Consider the following 18,721-nt stretch of genomic DNA (forward strand, 5'->3'; position numbering starts at 1 on the left):
GGTTTCAAATAAGGTCTGGTGCTGGTGAAATTCTGGCCCAAAGCTGGGAGTTCCCAGTCCTCCCTGTCTCCTTCCCAGCAGCTGAGGCCATGGGGTGTTCAGGACACACCAGGCCTGAAGAGGAAATTGATGCCCAGATGATGTGTGTGGTCCTGCTCCTGCCCAGGGCTGTTGGGCACCTGGAGGAGAGATGAGAGCAGAGCCCTTCCTGCGTTGCTCCCTCCTGCCTGGCCCAGCGGGTCCATGGTGGCATGGCATGGGAGAGGCAGTGCACTGCGAAGGGCTGGGTTTGCCGCTCAGCTTGGTGACATCCCACTTTTGTCTCCTCACAGGCCAACCCCGCTCCCATTATCGTGAACCCAGAGTCGCTGGAACAAGGGCTCTCTGTAAGTCTCCTGGTTTTGTTTTGCTTCCTTTGAACAGGCGATGTGTTTTCCCTGCTCAGTGGTGTAGGAAAGGCTCCTTCAGCACAAGGAAGCCCTGGTGAGGTGGCAAAGGAGCCCAATACCTGCACCGCATCCCCACAGCACATCCCACTCCCAAACCTCATTGGGGTTGAGTGATGCTGAACAGGGCCAAGGCAAGCAGCAAGTGATGCTGGGGACTCCAGCGCAGGGAGGGCACAAGGCAGGAGGCACTTGGAGGGGCACACTGTGGGGTAAGCAGGCATCAGAGGAGCAGGAGAAGCTGGGCTGGTGGCAATCCCATTTCGAGGGGATCTTACCACCCTCTACAACTATCTGAAGGAAGGTTGTAGTGAGGTGGGGTTGGTATCGGGTCCCAAGGAATGAGGGATGGGACAAGAGGAACCGGCCTCAAGCTGCCCCAGGGCAGGTTCAGATGGAGCTGAGGAACAATTCCTGCCCCAGAGGGTGCTCAGCATTGGAACAGGCTGCCCAGGGCAGGGCTGCAGGCACCGGCCCTGCAAGGGCTCACACAGCGTGGGGACGAGGCCTCAGTGCCGTGGGGCAGGGGTGGCCTTGGCAGTGCTGGGGAACGGTTGGAGTGGATGAGCTGAAAGGGCCTTTCCAACCTGATTGATTCTATGATTCAGGGCTCCCACACAGCCACTTACTCAGCCTCCCATGCAGGGTGGCTGCTGGGGCACCCCTTGGCTTCCCACACTACCTCAGCCCCTGCAGCAGCCCCTGGGGAGGGAGGCTGGGCTCTCTGGCACTCGCTGGCATCTCATCCACTGGTCCTCAGGGCAGCAGGACCCATCGCGTGCTGCTCTCCTCTCCCAGCACAGGCTGCCAGCAGCTGAGCAGTGCTTGGGGACTGTTTGCAGGCACAGTGCATTTGGCACTCTTGGCGTAGTGTAAGGATAATCCTGCTCCGGTTGTTGCAGAGGGTTTGTGTGCTGCCGCTTCCCTCCCCAGAACGTTTGCGTATCCTTCCTGCTGGAGCAGTGGAGGGAGCAGGGTGGCCAGCACGGCTTCCTGCAGCACTAGCACCTTGCTCGTGGGGGGCTCCCCAAAGGAATTCAGTTGACAGCTTGCCAGGACTGGGTGCTTTGCACCTGCTTTTCTTCTGATGCAGCAGATTTCAGCTCCATTTCACATTAATGGAGCAGCACTGGGACTGCGAGCTGGGGCTGGTTTGTCTTTGGAGCCATGCTGGAGGGCTGAGGGTGACTTCTGGTGGTTGAACCTTCCTCGTAAAGAACTGCAGATCTCAGCCCATGGTGGGGTCAGTGTGCACCAGAGCTGAGCTGGGCTGGTTGGGCATGGCTATGAAAGGGAAGAGGAGCCCAGCTGAGACCTCTGCAACCCTGTATGGTTTAATTATGCTTTGGGTGCTGAACAGAAGACACCCAGCACTAGGGAGGAAGGTGATGGTGCCTCTCTCAGCACGGTGGTCCTGGGTCCAGCAGCCTTGTGTGAGCGTGGCACCAGAGAGTTGCTGTCCCCAGAGGTTTCCTTCCCAAAATGCATGGTGGGGCAGGGTGTTGGTGGTGTTAGAGGCTTCTTGCTGGGGAGCCCAGCTGCAGGGCAGCGCCGTGCCCTGCACTCACCTGCTGGTGCCTTTCTGTAGGGGGGTTCCACGGTAAGGTGGAACTGAGGCAAGGGAGGGCTGTGCTGTGGGTGTCCCTGGATGGGAAGTCTGCTGTCACTTTGTACCCTCCCCAGGAGGGACATCGCCTGCTCACCACCGCAGCCACCAGCACCACATCCCCTGCCTGACTTTGATTCCTGTCAACCTCCAGCCCGGAAACCCTCTTGCCTTCTATTTCATGTCATACCAGCATAGAAATGAGTCCTGCTCCATCCTTTCCTTCCTTGGGGTGCCAGGCTCCAGGGAAAATAATACACCCCAGAACCTCCCATTCAGTGGTTTCCTAGGTCAGCAAAGAAGCCACACCAGGGGTGTGCTGCAGAAGAGCACCCAAAATGACAGATCTGGAAGCATGATTTTTGTACAAACCCAAAAGGCAAAGCCTGTTGGTACAGTGTGTATTTGGAAGGGTTAAAGTGACATCTTCCAGTCTTTAATTACTTAACTATTCAATGCTTTCCTTAACGATAAACAGATGGATGTAGTCTAGTTCCTTCCTGTTCTAGCTCCATTGATTTCATTGGACTCCCTCCTGGGCTGAATTTGGCCTCGGCTCTTTATCAAGAAGTCTGCTCCTCATTTCAGTCTCTGTCCACCCACCTCCATCCCCAAGAGCGTGAGGCACCAGCAGCACCGTAAGGTAGGAGCTGCCGCACCAGGGCCAGGTCTCAGCTCTGCTGCTGCAGCTTGTGCAGACCCCAGCACCTCAGGGTGTAAGAACCCTGTGAGTGCTTATAAAATCCCTGGTGTATTAGAAGCATCCTCGAAGGATAAGGACGGGTGCTGGGGGGGGTCACCCAAGCCAGCTCCATGTCGTTGCTCACAGTTTCACCCTTGGTGCGTTCTGCCCAGCAGGTCCATAGGAGGAGGATGGAGCCCAGTTCCCATGGTGGAGGAGGATTGAGCCCAGTTCCCATGGTGGATGGGGTGTCTGCCTTTCCGAGCTGCCTCTCTGCGGCTGAACCAACCTCTTGCTGCCCAGGGTGCATGGCAGCTGCTGCCAGGCAGCCCCAGGATGGGCACAGAAAGTCACCCCAAAGCCCTTGGGAAGCTGACGATCCCATAGCCTCACTCCGGGGCGCTCTCTGGTGCCTCACTGCCCAGCTGCCACCTTCTTAGTCTCTAAGCCAGGTCTGAGGAAGCCAAGTGCTTCTCAGGCCTGATCCCAGTCAGTGAGTGCCACAGGAGCCCCAGGCTCTGCCACCAGTGAGCAGAGAGGCCACCTCCTTGTGTAGCACTGACTCTGCTGTCAGGCTTCAGACCCCTTCATACAACCCCAGACTGGTTTGGGCTGGGAGGAACCTTAAAGCCCATCCACTTACAACCCCTGCCACGGGCAGGGACCCCTTCCACTGGACCAGGCTGCTGCAAGCCCCTGTGTCCAACCTGGCCTTGAGCACTGCCAGGGATGTTCCCCATGCCCGGGCTCAGCAGACTCAGCCCCATGGCCCTGTGGCACCAGGCTGACCAGGAAAGCAGTGTCTGGGGACTGTGCACCCATTGGCCCTGTGGCCATGCACACAGCAGGGTGAGGCCAGCACTCAGCTGGAAGCACATTAGCAGGTCTTGGTGCTGAGCAGAATGCGGGGAGGTGAAGGGAGGGAGCGCTCAACCTCTTTCCTCTGGGCCCCTGCAATAGGAGAGATGCCTGGGGCATCACCAGGCACTCTCCACCCCCGGGCCGATTGGCACTGCTGGGCACTGACCCTTCATGCTGGTGCATGGCTGCTCCATCACCACATCCCAGATCCTGTCCCCATTGTACTAACTGCAAGGTATGCGTAGATCCTGCTCCACAAGCAGCTGCGGGCAGCGTTATCCTTCCTGCCAGTGACTTGCTCTTGCAGCCTGGTGGGCTGTTTGGCTTGGGTTTGAGGAGCCTCATCTTGGCCTTCTGAATGTGGCCTCCCTTTTTCATTTAAAAGCAAACAAACAAACCAAACCCCAAAGCAAATCCTGCCTCCATCAAACTGCACAGCGCGATCCACGTGCACTGGCGCGGTGCTGGCCGCGGAGCCTGCAGACAGCTTGCAGTAGCTCTGGAAGGTGTGTGCTCTTCTGTTTATCAAGTGAGCGTTAACTCTGCAGCCTTCTGTTGATGATTTAAATGTCATCACCGTTTCCCTGCTGCTCGAAACATGAGAGGGAAGCGAAGGCCAGCAAAGGAGGCCTCTTCCTGAGCCCCCAGGTGGGTTTGCTGTGTGGGAAGGGTTTGGGGAAATATAGCCTTACTCTTTTCCATGAGGAATGATGTGGTGCTCAGGACTGGGATACACCAGGAACAGCTAATTAGACCCCAACACCCCCATCAGCTCTGCGGGCGTTACACAGGGAGGTGGGAGCAGGGTGGGATGCACTCACCCTGTTGGGGGTTGGAGCCAGCATCTCCTCACTGTGACAGCCTCAGGCAGGAGCTGGGAGGTGCTGGGGGCACCAGCAAGGAAGTGGGGGAACAGTCTGCAGCAGGGCCAGGTCCCGGCAGCTCCGGTGGGAGCCATGGGGAGGCTTTGCCGTCATTGAGTGACTGGCATTCAATTTTCCAACGCTGGAACGTTTGCTTTGTTGGCTCGTTCCCTTGGTTACATGGTATATATTAAGTTCTCCATTTGGCTTCCTTATGCAATTAGCCAGCATTCTTGTTGCATGGACTTTGGAAGTACAACCAGAGCTAAAGCTCCGTGGTCAGGCCTGGCTGCCCCCGAAATGCCCGCCCGGAGCAGGCTGCCCCCAGCACCTGCCTCACTGGGCAAAGCGCCTGCAACGCTTGTGTTGGGGAGTGATGCAAACCAGGGCCCAGCCCCGGGGTGCAGGGAGCAGGGCTGCCCCGGGCTGACCTGCCTGCAGCGGGTGTCCTGCCAGGGTGTCCCTGTCCCCGCTCGCTCGGCGGGGCTGGCGCGCTCCGCGGCTCACAGATTGTCAGCGTTTCTGCACATCCCCATCCTGTAGGTATGTATGTGCTGTTCCTCTGCGGCCGTGGGTGTGCATATGGCTGGCTGTGTGGCAACTGTGCTGAATGCCAAAGCAGAGAGGACAATGTGTGTAGTAGCGAAGGGTGCCAGGAATCCGAGTTGCTGGAAAGCCGGGGAGAGGCGACGCCGTGCCCCACGCTCCCAACTGTGGAGATGAGATGAGCCTGGAGGCTGTGATGAGGGAGCCTGTGAGGGCAGCGCGAGCCCGCGGCTCCCAGGATTAGTCAGGACAGCAGGATGCGAGGAGGGAAAGGCAACCCTCGGCAGATGGGGAGCCTGCAGCGAGGGAAGTGATGCGGCCCTGCCCGCAGGAACATGGGCCAGGGCAGTGGGGTGGCAGGAGATGGCACCAGGCACACGTCCTCATCCCTCTGATGCTGTTGGGGATCCTGCTTTGGGTTCAGACCACCGTTCCCAGTGCTTTTCCATAGGAGGGTCCTGTTTGAGAGCTGACCAAAGCTTTTCCCTGTTTGCTGGGAGGATCGGAGCATCGTGATTTTGGAGCATCTGGATGTGCTGACCCTGAACCATGCCCTGAAATCTTCTCATGGCTGAGAGGCACCAGGCATGCAGCATATCCACAGAGGGACAACCGTCTCAGCCCATGTTCCCTAGAGCCGCCATCCCATCTGTCCAGTCTGGACTCTTCCCAACCTCATCCTTCTTGAAATGCAGTACCCGCAACAGGGTGTGGAATTGCTTTGGCTTCATCAGGCCTGAACTAGGCAGGGAATGAGGGTGCACGGCTCCATCCCTGAGCCTGGCATGCAGAACTGCTCTTCCAGCTGGGCATCCAATTGTTCTTGTGTAGAAAAGCTCCTGTTTCCTCTTCCTACCTGTGCATAGGGCCTCACAGCCACCTTGCTGAGTTTCCTGCCACAGTGTCAGATTTAGCATAAATGATGTTTGCTGTCCCTTCCATCTAACGACACAGGGGTTTGGAGGGAGGCCGCGCTGTGGCTCCACAGGGCTGGAGAGCAGGGAGCTGGGCCAGCAGGACAGAACTCGTGCTGCCGCTGGATAAAGGGACTTGTATCCGAACAAAGCCACAACAGCTCTGGATTTTGACTCGGAGCACATCTGGAGGTGGCTGCATGCATCCTACAAGCCATCAGTTAACGGTGGATGTAAAATCCACATGAGAACCCTGCACGTTGTCCGGCACCGCAGGCAGAGGCAGGGCTCCATGAGGGGAGAGCTGTTTGTCTGCCACGCCACGGGTCCCTCTGTCTCTGAGTCCCAGCCCTTGTTTTCCAGAGTGAGATTTGGAGGTTGAGTCCCCTCCAAAACTGTTGCTGTAGAGTGTAACAGCTCTGGATGTTCCAGCCATAGAGCCATGGAATGGTTTGGGTTGGAAGGGACCTGAAAGCTCCTCCAGCTCCAAGCCCTGCCACGGGCAGGGACCCCTTCCACTGGAGCAGCTTGCTCCAAGCCCCTGTGTCCAACCTGGCCTTGAGCACTGCCAGGGATGGGGCAGCCACAGCTTCTCTGGGCACCCTGTGCCAGCGCCTCAGCACCCTCACAGGGAAGAATTTTCCCTTTAGCCCCACTTTAGGCATTGGAAGACTGTTATAACAGCCAATTGCTTTGCAAATCTTGCCAAATTTTAGACCTCAGCAGCTGTTTATGGCCTGATCGTGATGAAAAAACTGCAGCCTTCTTTTTTTCTGTGCACTGTTGCTTATGGGGAAAATGGAAGGTTTTGAACTGTACATTCACCGTTTCTTATTTTAGAGCCCACAGTTGCATCCCTTTTGTTTCAAGCCATTATGTTTCCCAGAGCCCTGCTTTGCATGCTGGGTAGGGAGATTCTGAAGCCTGGGTGTCAGCGCTCTACAGCACTGAGAAGGCTACAGCATGTTTTAATCTAAAGGCATCACAATGTCTTCCCCTCTCGCTGTGCCCCACACTTGCACCTTGTTTCCTCTGCACCCAGCTAATTCGGTCAAACAAATCATTCTGCGCTCCCCGTTAAGAGTCATGCTCCTGAAGCATTTCAAAGATATAAGCTGTTAAGGGTGCTGATTATTTTTTCACTGTACACGGACCGACCCCTTTCTTTCCTTCCTGCAGCACTGAATTCCCGAGGTTAATTACACACTGCGTAACAAAGGCGTTATTTCTTCTTGTGCCTCCGGTTGCGTTCCTTTTCATGGCTGGAGAAATGAGCCAGGAGAATAAAGGCTTTGCACTGAAGTGCATTAAAGTCAGTGGGCTTTGGCTCATGCCCAGAAATAAAAGCAGTGCCCGGTTTCATTCCAGGGCAGGCTCAAGTGGTTGCGTTTAAGCTTGAAGGCACAGCTTTTAGGTTGGATTCTTGATATTCAGCTGCCAGAGGGGAAAAGCAATTCCCGTACCAGCACAGAGCCGTAATACGCTGTCCCCCTCTCCCCAGGTGAACGGCAGCGATGGGATGTTCAAATACGAGGAGATCGTCCTGGAGAGGGTAAGTGCTCTTTACTCACTCACCTGCAGCTTCTGCTGCCTCTTCCCACCCGCGCCCCCCGGCATCCCCATCCCCGCACCCTGAAAGGAAGGGCCTGGTCCCGGGTCCCTCTGGAGGTGTCGGGCTCTGCCTGCCCCTGGCACGGGGAGAGGGGCCTGGATGCTGCGCACCCGCAGCCCCTCCAGACCGGAGGGGAGGGTCAGAGGCGTCTCCCTCGCTCACACCCTTCACCCACACAAACCGGGGGGCTCATGGCTCATTGCCAGCGCCGGTGCCGGGAGCTCTGCTCGTGCACAGGCACCGCTGCCTCCCTGCTGCCCGCTTGCCCAGCACCCGGGCACGCAGCCTGTGATGCCAAGCGCCAAGGATGGGTTTTCTGCTGAAGCGGGGGCAGCTTCTGCTCGAGTCTTGTCTTGGCTGTTGGTACCACGGGGCTGATCATCGCACCAGCCGCACCTAAAATCACCTCTCCCTGTGGATGGGCCTTACCCAGGGGTGAGCCAGCACCACGCAGGGCAGAGAGGGCTTTCCCCTGGTGCCCAGGGAGCAGCAGGGATGGAGAGGGAGCAGGAAGAGCTGCCCAAGGGGGGGTTGGCAGGGGGCTGCCCATGGCACCTCTCATCCTCCCTGCTGCCTCAGCGGTGGCTCGGCGGGGCCGCGTCGCAGGGGAAGACGCATCACTCATTCTGTTCCTCTCTGCCTTTAGTCATCTCCCTCCTCCCCTCGCTCTGCATCACGGCGGTGGGTGGACGGAAGGTTATCTGGGGCTGCCGCCTCACCCACCGCTTCCCCGCGCGCCTGACGGAGCCAGCCCAGGGGATCCTGCCGCTTGGGCTGAGCGCTGCTCGCTCGAGGCCCTGTTCAGAAGCAAAAGCCTTGTTTTCAGGGATTCTTCAGAGCATCCTTTATCCACAGCAGGCGCAAGGCGGGAGCCGGCAGGGCTGCGTGGGGAGGCAGCACTCGTTGCTGCCCCCATTTCAAAGCCTCAGGCAGCGAATCCCTCTCCAGCAGTGAGAAACCATGAGGGAAATTCAGTGCTTAACAGCCGGGCCAGCATGGAACATACCCAGGTCCTTCAGCTGGTCCCCAATGGGATCCAACAGCTCTGTCTCACTGCAGAAGCATCTGGTGCCTGCAGATGAAGCTGTCCCCTTGCTGGGGTGTTTGGGTCCCAGAGATGACCTCAGGGTACACCAGAAGTGCTGGTCTGACACTGTTATTAATCCTTGTCATTGCTGTAAAGCTCATCCAGCCTCCACCCCTGCCACGGGCAGGGACCCCTTCCACTGGAGCAGCTTGCTCCAAGCCCCTGTGTCCAACCTGGCCTTGAGCACTGCCAGGGATGGGGCAGCCACAGCTTCTCTGGGCACCCTGTGCCAGCGCCTCAGCACCCTCACAGGGAAGAGCTCCTGCCTCATATCCAACCTAAATCTCCCCTGTTTCAGTTTGAACCCTTCACCCCTTGTCCTATCACTGCCGTCCCTGATGAAGAGTCCCTCTCCAGCATCCTTGTAGGCCCCTTCAGATACTGGAAGCTGCTCTGAGGTCTCCCCTTCAGGAGCCTTCTCTTGTCCAGGCTGCCCCAGCCCAGCTCTCTCAGCCTGGCTCCAGAGCAGAGCTGCTCCAGCCCTCACAGCATCTCCATGGCCTCCTCTGGCCTCGCTCCAGCAGCTCCACGTCCCTCTTGTGCTGCTGCCCCAGAGCTGGATCAGGGCTGCAGGGGGGGTGTCCCCAGAGCGCAGCAGAGGGGCCGGATCCCCCCCCCTGAGCTGCTGCTCACGCTCTGGGGGTGCACCCAGCACACGTTGGGGGGGGGGGGGGGTGTCTGGGCTCAAGCACACAAGGCAGTGGAAGCCAAAGCCAGTCTGAAGACCCCTGCATCCCCAGGGGGAGAAGCACAAGCCCCAGCACGCTGCTGTTGCTCGATGATCCTGGGAAGCTCCTTGTGTCCCTCCTGGTCACGGGTCCCCGTAAGGAGCACTTTCCCATCACCTAATGCTGCGCTGGGGCTGTGGGCAGCCGGAAGGGTGCTTGGCTCAAGCCTGTCTGTGCATGAGAGGCGGGTACGATCGGATGTGACTAAGTGTCAGCTCTTCCGCATGAGCAAACAAGGCAAAGAGCCATCTGATTTTCAAGGCAGAGCAAAAAAAGCAGGAATTGTCCACTTGCATCAAGCACAGAGCTGGAAGCAGCAGTTGTGAGCGTGTCACTGATGGGAATTCTACAAGCAGGAGAGGCGGCACAGGGTCAGGCTGCTCATCCCAGGGTGAGCACCTCATTCCAGCTGGAAGGGAGCTGGAGATGCAGCACGGCCCCTGCGTTCCCCTCAGGCAGACTTCAGCTCAAGTGCCCTCCAGGCACGTCCAGGAGGAAGAGGAGGCAGAACTGGAGACCCTGCCCCATCCCGGAGCCCCCTCCACTCATCCCTGCACAGTCTGGCGTCAGCACTGGCGCTGGCTCCGTGCCGGGGCTGCATCCCAGGGGCAGGGGTGGGCTGCGGGGGACTGGAACCAGCCCCGCTGCTCCGCGCGCTGCAGCGCTGTGGCTCTGCTGGGGAGCAGCCAGCGAGGGGAGGTTTTCTCCCCTTGCCAAGGACCACCCCCTCCCAGCTCCCCGCCTGCCTCAGCCTCTCTCGGCAGATGTGGTGGCGAGGGAGGTCCTGGCGGCTCCCACTCTCCGGCTCCATCTGCTCCGCGCTGCCGCACCGAGCGCCTCGGCCGAGCGTGCCGGCGCCCTGCGGCCACGCACCCCTCTGCGTGCCCCGGGTGCTGCAGGGGCTCCACGGCCTGGGCAGCCGCTGCCGGTGGGAGCTGCGGCGGGAGGACCGGAGCGGGGGGTGCCCACGGGAAACGACGGGTGTGTGGCTGCCCGCAGGGGAACTCCGGCCTCGGCTTCAGCATAGCGGGAGGGATCGACAACCCCCACATCCCAGATGACCCGGGCATCTTCATCACCAAAATCATCCCTGGGGGAGCCGCAGCCATGGATGGCCGTCTGGGGTAAGTAGCAGGCCAGGGGAGCAGCCCCGTCTGGGTATCACCCCGGATCTCCCTAGGGACCCTCTAGGCAGCTCCTACCCCACTCCCCTCCCATGGTCCATTCCTCACAGGGAATTGTCCCCTGTCACCAGCCTCCTGTCTGCTGTCGTCCCTCCTCCTCTTCCTGCGCCAGGCTCCTGCTCCCATCCTTCCCTCTGTAGCCCCACACCACAGCCTTTCCCTTCACCTTTCATCTCCATCAGGGTAGACCAGTCCTGCTGCCTCCCCCTTTCACCCTGGGAGTCGGGATCTGGCCAGCTGGAGCATCTCAGGGGTGTGTGTGGATGGCGGAGGGTGGCAGAGGTGTCAGGAGGAGGGGGCTCGGGCTGGTGGTTCCCCAGGGAAGCCAAGGGCTGCCCTGTGCCCACAGGGTGAACGACTGCGTGCTGCGGGTGAACGACGTGGACGTGTCCGAGGTGGTGCACAGCAAAGCAGTGGAGGCCCTGAAGGAAGCGGGCCCTGTGGTGCGGCTCGTGGTGCGCCGCCGGCAGCCCCCACCAGAGACCATCATGGAAGTCAACCTGATGAAGGGTCCCAAAGGTGAACCCCTCACTCTGCTTGCAGGACCGGGGTGCCCCATGGGACGGTGTAGGGTGACCCCTTGGTGTGGGATGCCATGGGGTGCAAAGAGGCATCACAGGGAATATGGGATGCAAGGTGGCATTGCCATGGTGCAGGGTGCCATAGGGTGGATGCTGTGGGGCACAGGGTATGGGGCAGCCCCACAGTGTAGCACATGGTGGCTGGGCTGGCCTATTGCTGCGTTAGGGGCAGGGTGGGGAGTGCAGTGAGGCAGAGGGGCTGCGGTGCCAGCCCAGAGCTCTGTCCATCTGCCTGTCTCTCACCCACCCTCTCACTTCCCTCAAGGCCTGGGGTTCAGCATCGCCGGGGGCATCGGGAACCAGCACATCCCCGGGGACAACAGCATCTACATCACCAAGATCATCGAGGGAGGCGCTGCCCAGAAGGACGGGCGCCTGCAGATTGGGGACCGGCTGCTCGCGGTAAGCCCCGTGCCACAGCCTTCACCGTGCCGCGGTGCTGGTCCTGACCCGGCGTTCCTTGTGCTGGCAGCCCCATGCCCCTGCCCGGGGTCCAGGGGACATGTGAGCTGGGGACAAACCATGGGGATGGGACCATGCCTCCGGAGCTACTGCAGAAAACTGCTTCTACCCACTGCTGCCTGCCCCCTGCCTGCTCCCTGCCTGCAACTCATGCAGCCCCTTCCCTCCGGCAGGTGAACAACACGAACCTGCAGGACGTGCGGCACGAGGAGGCGGTGGCCGCCCTGAAGAACACCTCTGACATGGTGTACCTGAAGGTGGCCAAGCCCGGCAGCATCCACCTCAACGACATGTACGCGCCCCCCGACTACGCCAGCAGTACGTACGGCGCTGGCCACTGCTGCGGCACCGGGCACCGCGGGGCCGGGGGGATGGAGAGTGCCGGGGCGATGCTGGGCTGGTCTCCACTTCCATGTCTGCGGATGGATTTCTGCTCCTGATGCCCTTCTCCTCTCTCGCAGCCTTCTCGGCACTGGCTGACAACCACATAAGCCATAACTCCAGTATGGGCTACCTGGGCAGTATGGAGAGCAAGCCTGCTTACCCTGTCCCCCAGCAGGTGACTCCATCTCGGTACTCTCCTATCCCTCGGCACATGATCGGGGATGATGACTTCACCAGGTAAGTGCCAGGCATGAGCATCCCTAATCTCTGTTCCTTCTCCTTCCCTCTCTTTCCCTCTCTGGCTGCTTGACCTCATCCCCGCTGCTGGTGCAGCCTCAGCTGAAAGCCTGTCTGTGGGTGCGCAGCACAGAGCTTTGGGCCCCGCAGTGAGCTCCAGCCCTGTGTACCCCTCAGCTCTTCCTCCTGCTCCTCCCTGAGCTCCCTTCTCTTGCTTGTTTTACAATAGCTGGAACTGTGTCCCAGCTGAGCTGTGCTGGGGACAAAGGGCTCGGGGGAGCACAGCTCTGGATATGAGCCCTCACTGAGCGCATCCCAAACCTCCTTGCACTGGCTGCAAGAGGCACGGCCCTCTTTTCCCTACCAGCACCTGCTGCATGGGCAGGTTTGTTTCCTGAACCCAGGAAATAGAGAGGAGCACATTGTTCTGAGCCATGCAGAGTAAAACTTCTCCAAAGCTTCGTGCTGGGGACAGGAAAGTGAGACCTCTCTGGCTGTGCTCTGCTTGCTTGACCCACAGCTTTCCCTCTCTACAAAAGGAGGTTGTAGTGAGGTGGGGTTGGTATTGGGTCCCAAGGAATGAGGGATGGGACAAGAGGAACCGGCCTCAAGCTGCCCCAGGGCAGGTTTAGATGGAGCTGAGGAACAATTCCTGCCCCAGAGGGTGCTCAGCATTGGAACAGGCTGCCCAGGGCAGGGCTGCAGGCACCGGCCCTGCAAGGGCTCACACACCGTGGAGGCGAGGCCTCAGTGCCATGGGGCAGGGGTGGCCTTGGCAGTGCTGGGGAACGGTTGGAGTGGATGAGCTTAAAGGGCTTTTCCATCCCGGTTGATCCTATGGCTGCTGATCTGTGGGAATGGCGCTGTGGTGGCCCTGCTGCAGCACGTGCTGGCAGGCACTAGAGGATGGCGCTGCTGTGCCCAGGCCCCTTTTGTCACTGCTCAGCCACTGTCCCCACCACAGCCCCCTGCCATCGGACAGGGGACAGGTTCACAGCCTGCGGTAGGCACAGCACTTCCCTCACCCACCCAATCCCAGCACTGAAAACCTCCTGTGCCCCACCGAGCTCCACAGGACAGCTTCATCACAGCGGCTTTGTTTGGTCATGCATCACCAAGGCTGTGCAATGAGACCACTGAGGTCCAAATGCATCGTACTGGTGTGGAGAAGACCAGTGACACCCCTGGGAAAGGAGCTGTCTCCCAGGAGGCTCCTGCCAGCTATTCCTGAAGGGGAAGCAGACTTCCAGGCCTGGATCCAGTTTCCTGCAGTAAATCCTGCTACCTGCACACATGAAAGCACCAAAGCCTTCTCCCATCTGTGCAGGTGACAGCAGTGATGCCCCAGCCTGGCCTGGTGTGCTGCAAAGGGTGTTTTTTTGCTCCAGTGACCCGGGAGCACGCTGCCAGGCTTCAGGACTTCGTGCTGCCTGCTCGGCCAAATCTTATTCCCCAAGATTCCTGATCTGCTTGTGTGCCTGAGCCCCATTCCTTCTCCGTGTGTCGCCAGCCCACCACAGTGGGTGTGCTGATGGTCCCCAGTGTCGTGCTGGCTGTAGTCATCACCAGCCTGCACTGGCATCATTGAGTCTTTCTCATTTTAATGCAGTGCTTGAGCTGAGAGCTGCCATTGTTCCCATCAGAGTTGCATTTTCTTTTCCCCAGGATTTTTGTGATTCCAGGCAGCCTTCCTGCCTTCGCCTGCCTGTTGTTTGAGCTGTGAAAGGATTAAGTCATCATTGAAAAATGCAGGACTTGTGTTGAGCAGTGCAGGGCCTGTGGCATGGGGAGTGTGGGGTGCAGGCACACTCGTTGTGCTGCAGGGGTGCAGAGGGACTCAATCTCCCCTGTCCCGGCACAGCCACACCGCTCCCGGTTCCCAGGCTTGCAGCATCCTGTGCCACCTCTCAACCCCATGGTCCTGTACATGATTTAACAGTGGATGCTCTGTCTCCACCCATGCTCAGTCTCCTGCAACTCCTGCTGTTGCCCACACCTCTCCTGGTTTATCATCACCTCCTCGGTGCCAAAGGCTGCATCACACCAGGCTGCACTTGGGATGACTCCATCCCTGCTGGTGTGCAGGAAAGCCTGGGCACAGCTGACGCTGTCACCAGCTTCACTGCTCCTTGCCCTGATGTCTCCCTGCCCCACGTCTGTCCTTTCAGGGAGCCCCGGAAAATCATCCTGCATAAAGGCTCCACCGGCCTGGGCTTCAACATCGTCGGAGGGGAGGATGGCGAGGGCATCTTTGTGTCTTTCATCCTGGCCGGAGGGCCGGCCGACCTCAGTGGGGAGCTGCGGAGGGGAGACCGCATCCTCTCGGTGAGTGCCCCCGGCCTGACCCAGCCCCAGGGACACCGGGACATGGCGCGGCAGGGCCAGGGTGGGTTTGAGCCCTGGGTGCCAAGGCTGGAAGCGGCCGGCTCGGGAGCTGTCCTGCGGCGCAGCGGGCGCCGGGCGGCGCGGCGCGGGGGCAGGGGCGGCGCCGGCGGTGCGAGCCCTGCGGTGCAGCGGAGCCGCTTTGTCCCGGCAGGTGAACGGCGTCAACCTCCGCAACGCGACCCACGAGCAGGCGGCGGCGGCGCTGAAGCGCGCGGGGCAGACGGTGACGATCGTGGCCCAGTACCGGCCCGAGGGTACGGCCCGCGGCGGGGGGCGGGGCGTGCGGCGGGGGCGGGGCGTGCAGGCGAAGGGGCGTGGCGCCCGCTGGCGCGCGGGCCGGGAGGCCGGATCGAGGCGCAGACTGACGAGGGGCGGGGTCTGGGGGGCGTGGCTGTCGCTGATTGGCCGGCGCGGCGGGGCGGGGCGGGGCGGTGGCATCCCGCCGGCGGTGCGTGCGCGGCTTTGTGCGCGGCCGGGCGGCTCCGGGGCTCAGGTGAGCGCGGCCACGCCGGCTCCGGGCTCGGTCCCCCTCGTCCCGGGGCCGCGGCGGCGGGCGGGGCTCCGGGGGGGGCTGGCGGGCCCGGGGCACCGCGAGGCGCCGCTCCGTGGGGTCCCGCGGGCCTCGCCGGGGGCCCGGGGCTGCGGCGGCCGCCCCTCGTCCTGCGAGCGCGCTGGGCTCTGGGCACCCCCCGCTGTGGCTGCGAGCGGCGCCTCGGTGCTGGGTGCGGGCTCGCGCCCTGCTCCGAGCATCCCTCCTGCTGCGCGGCCCCGGAGCTACCGGGCACCACGTCCGGCCTGCAGCTCCCTCCGCCGAGGTGCCGGGGGCCGGTGGTGCCCCGAGGGGCAGCCCGTGGCCCCGGGGGCGAGCTGGCCGCTGCTGCGGACCCCCGAGCTGGTGGGGCTGGGGTGTCCCGGGGGACGGCCCCTACAGGCCCGGAGCTGCGGCCGCGCCGCTGCCGTGTCCGAGCGGCGCCGTGCCGGGTGCAGCGATTCGAGTCGCTCCCGGGCCCCACTGGTTTGTTCCCGGCAGCTCTCGTCCTCTCGTGGCAGGCCAGTCTGCTGCCCCTCGTGTGCCCGAGCAGTCGGTGTGTCCCTGTCCCTGCTGGTCCTTCTGCATCCCGTGGCAGAGGCCACTGGGGCACGGAGCCCGTGGTGCCGCTTGGGGTGTGCTGAGGGTGTGGGGTTTGTTTGGTTTGGCGTGGGGTTTTTTCTCTTTCTTTTTTTCCAGGAAGCACTTCTTGCTTGTGTGTCTCTGGCTCCTTTTGCCACTCAAGCCTTGGCAAAGACGCCAACCAAGAGTGCTTCCTAAATGTCAAACAGGACAAAGTGGTTTGAAACCCGTGTAGACTGGGGCTGAAATGTCAGTGCTTTGTAGTCAGTGGCTTTCCAGGTCCGCGATGGTTCCTGGCACATGCGGGCAGCAGCACCCGGGAAGCAGAGACACTTAGATTGTTGTGTCTTGGGAGCTGACCTCAGCACTCTGGAGGCTCAGAGGCCTGGGAGCCAAGGGAAAGGTCTCCCTGCTGTGAGCCTCTTGAGCAGGTGAGGCTGAGTCCCCTTGAGGGGACGTGAGCTCCCAAATGTTTGCCTTTCTGTGTGCATTGTGTCTGCGGAAAAGAGCAGGAGAGCTGGATCATAGAGTGCTCAGAAGGAGGAGATGCTGGTGGAAAGTGGCTTTGCCTTTGCTAGCAGGGAGGAACTCCTCAGAGGATGGCACCTTGTCTCTTTACACATGAGCACAGACAGGGCTTGCCCGTGGGGTGCTGGTTGGGCATTGGAACAGGCTGCCCAGAACAGTTCTGGGGTCACTGTCCCTGCAAGGGCTCACACACCATGGAGACGAGGCCTCAGTGCCATGGGTTAGGGGTGGCCTTGGCAGTGCTGGGAACGGTTGGACTGGAGGAGCTGAAAGGGCTTTTCCAACCTGGTTGACTCTGTGAGTGCACAAGTGCTCTGCATCTGACCCCTCGGGTCCTGAGGGGGCAGAGAGGCTGCTTGCACAGGTCTTGGGGAATGAGACCTCACTGTGGCAGGCACTAGGAGGGGAAACAAGCAAAGACAAAGCCAGGGAAGGACAGAAAGAGGAGCTGCATCCTGCCTGGTGCAGAGCTGCTGCTGCAGGCCATCAAGGAGGAGCAGGCTGCTCCCTGTGAGTGTCTCTGAGCAGTTGTGAGCACTTCTCTCGCTGAGCACTTCTCTCTCTGACCTTTGTCTGCCACTATCACAAGTCCTTGTGTTTGGCAATTCCCTCTCCTTGTGCCCCACAGAGCCTCGATATTCCTCACCTGAGAAGAGAAAAACCTGCAGGGCAGCATTTCTCTGAGCAGCCTCTCAAAGGGAAGTGCCAGGACCATGCAGTGACTTCTAAGAGCTTCCAAGCTTTCCCCATGGCCACACCGCACTCTCAAACCCTACCCATCCATGAGCCTATGCCTGCATGCGCATGCCCCGTGCAGGGCCATGTCTGTACTTTAACCCCACAGCAGGTGTGTGGGTTCAGGGTGGGGAAATGCTGTGCTGGGGGGAAAGATGGAGCTGGGGTAGTGTATGCAGGTGGAGCCTGTGTCCAGGCATCCCTGGGCAATGCTGATGGCCTGGCTGTGGGCAGGCGTGTTGCACACCTGAGAGAGCTGGGCATGGGCACGAGGCTTCATCGTGGAATGGTTTGTGTTGGAAGGGACCTTAAACCTGCTCCAGCTCCAACCCCTGCCATGGGCAGGGACACCTTCCACTGGAGCAGCTTGCTCCAAGCCCTGTGCTGGATCAGTCCCTCTGCAACCTGGGCAGTGCAGAGTGGCTGAGGGTGGAGCAGGGTTTCTGTGGAGCTGCCCAGTGGGTGCAGCACGCGTCCCATCCCTCCTGGCACGTGGCACGGAGCCGCAGTGGCACCGCTGCAAGAGGTGCCCGGTCACCTGCTGCATATTTGTCAGTCTTGATAAGCGTGTCCTGAGCGCGCCTGGCTTCTGGGTCCCATGGGAATGCCGAGGAGGTGGGCATCAGCCCTGCCTCACCTCTGCAGGACATCTCCTTCCAGGCTGCGGAGGCAAAGAGGCTGTGAGCCAGGGAGCAGAGGCAGGAGCGCTGCTTGCTGGGGTTTATCTGCTGCTGTCTGCTTGGAGGCTGCTCCAGTGTGTGGATGAGGGCTGGTGGCAGCGGGGAGCATCCCGTGCTCGCTGCTGGGGTAGCTCTGCCTCCTCCATGCTGGGGTTTGCTTTCGGGGCTGGCTGCTCCGTCCTGTGCCCTCCACAGTTGGAGCAAGCACAGGTTGGGAGCTCTTTGGAGACCCTTCCTCAGAGACCCTTTGTTCCCTGGGGATAAAACCAGAGCAGCCCCTGTGTCCAGCAGTAGCTGCTTCTGGAGCATGCTCCTCTGGGATGTGGGACGTCCTGGGACAGGATGAGCTGTGCTGCAGATGCTCAGGTCACCCCTGTGTGAGCTGAGGGGTGTGAAGGGAATCTCACCTCCTCTGCCAGGAGCTCCATCAAACCCTGCTGCTGCTTTGGTGTCGCGCTTCCCTTTGCCTATAGAAGAAGCCTTGCCCGTGCCTGGGCGCTTCTGTTTCCTCCGCGTGCAGGGAGGCCGGCCGAGCAGCGGGTGCCCATGGGGTGGCTGCGGTCTGGTGACCGTGCTCAGTGTGCGGCACCCCTGACGTCCCATGGCAGGGAAGGGGCTTCGCACGGCGCCTGTCTGCGCTCCGAGGCTCTGTCACCCAGCCGGGGTTTTTCCAGCCTGGAAGCAGAAACGGGTCTCTGGGGGTTGGGTGCGGGAGGCGGACGCTCAGGCAGGTCTGGCTGCAGGGGTAAGGGCTGGAGAGGCCGGAAGCAGGGGCTGGCTCTCAAGCACAGCCCACAGCGCATTCCTGAGCAGCGCTGTTCCCCTGCCTGGTGCAGCTTCTGCAGGCCCGGCAGCAGCGAGCCCGGCCCCTCTGCCGGGGCTCCGCGCACTTGCCTCTGCTCCTGAGCCGCTGTGCCGCTGCCTGCCAAGCCGCAGCTGGGCCCTTGGGCTGGGGACAAGGCTTCTCTAGGCAAGTCTTACAGCAGGGATGAGGCCGGTCCCCGCGCTGGGACACGGGGCTGGAGCCGTGGGGTGCTCAGGCAGCAACCTCAAGGGTCCTGGTGCCGCGTGAGCTGCGCCGGTGCCGGC

At 60.8% G+C, this 18,721-nt stretch overlaps 1 protein-coding gene across 9 annotated transcripts in view; it reads left to right on the top strand.

Moving 5' to 3' along the window:
• Positions 1 to 18,721, top strand: part of DLG3 (discs large MAGUK scaffold protein 3) — a 68,803-nt gene that overhangs the window by 35,553 nt on the left and 14,529 nt on the right. For 5 of the 9 annotated variants that reach the window (XM_065690091.1, XM_065690095.1, XM_065690094.1 and 2 more), the window contains 9 exons: positions 333 to 386; positions 7,420 to 7,470; positions 10,345 to 10,469; positions 10,879 to 11,048; positions 11,376 to 11,512; positions 11,746 to 11,890; positions 12,034 to 12,193; positions 14,362 to 14,518; positions 14,730 to 14,832. In XM_065690091.1, coding sequence (XP_065546163.1) covers positions 333 to 386; positions 7,420 to 7,470; positions 10,345 to 10,469; positions 10,879 to 11,048; positions 11,376 to 11,512; positions 11,746 to 11,890; positions 12,034 to 12,193; positions 14,362 to 14,518; positions 14,730 to 14,832 — 1,102 coding nt within the window. Of the gene's footprint in view, positions 1 to 332; positions 387 to 7,419; positions 7,471 to 9,553; positions 9,737 to 10,344; positions 10,470 to 10,878; positions 11,049 to 11,375; positions 11,513 to 11,745; positions 11,891 to 12,033; positions 12,194 to 14,361; positions 14,519 to 14,729; positions 14,833 to 14,998; positions 15,072 to 18,446; positions 18,603 to 18,721 lie in introns of those variants that run through there. The other 4 variants (XM_065690096.1, XM_065690097.1, XM_065690098.1 and 1 more) reach the window with 4 other exon arrangements.

The sequence above is a fragment of the Lathamus discolor genome, chromosome 9 (assembly GCF_037157495.1).
Source record: "Lathamus discolor isolate bLatDis1 chromosome 9, bLatDis1.hap1, whole genome shotgun sequence".
Taxonomy (NCBI): Eukaryota; Metazoa; Chordata; class Aves; order Psittaciformes; family Psittacidae; genus Lathamus; species Lathamus discolor.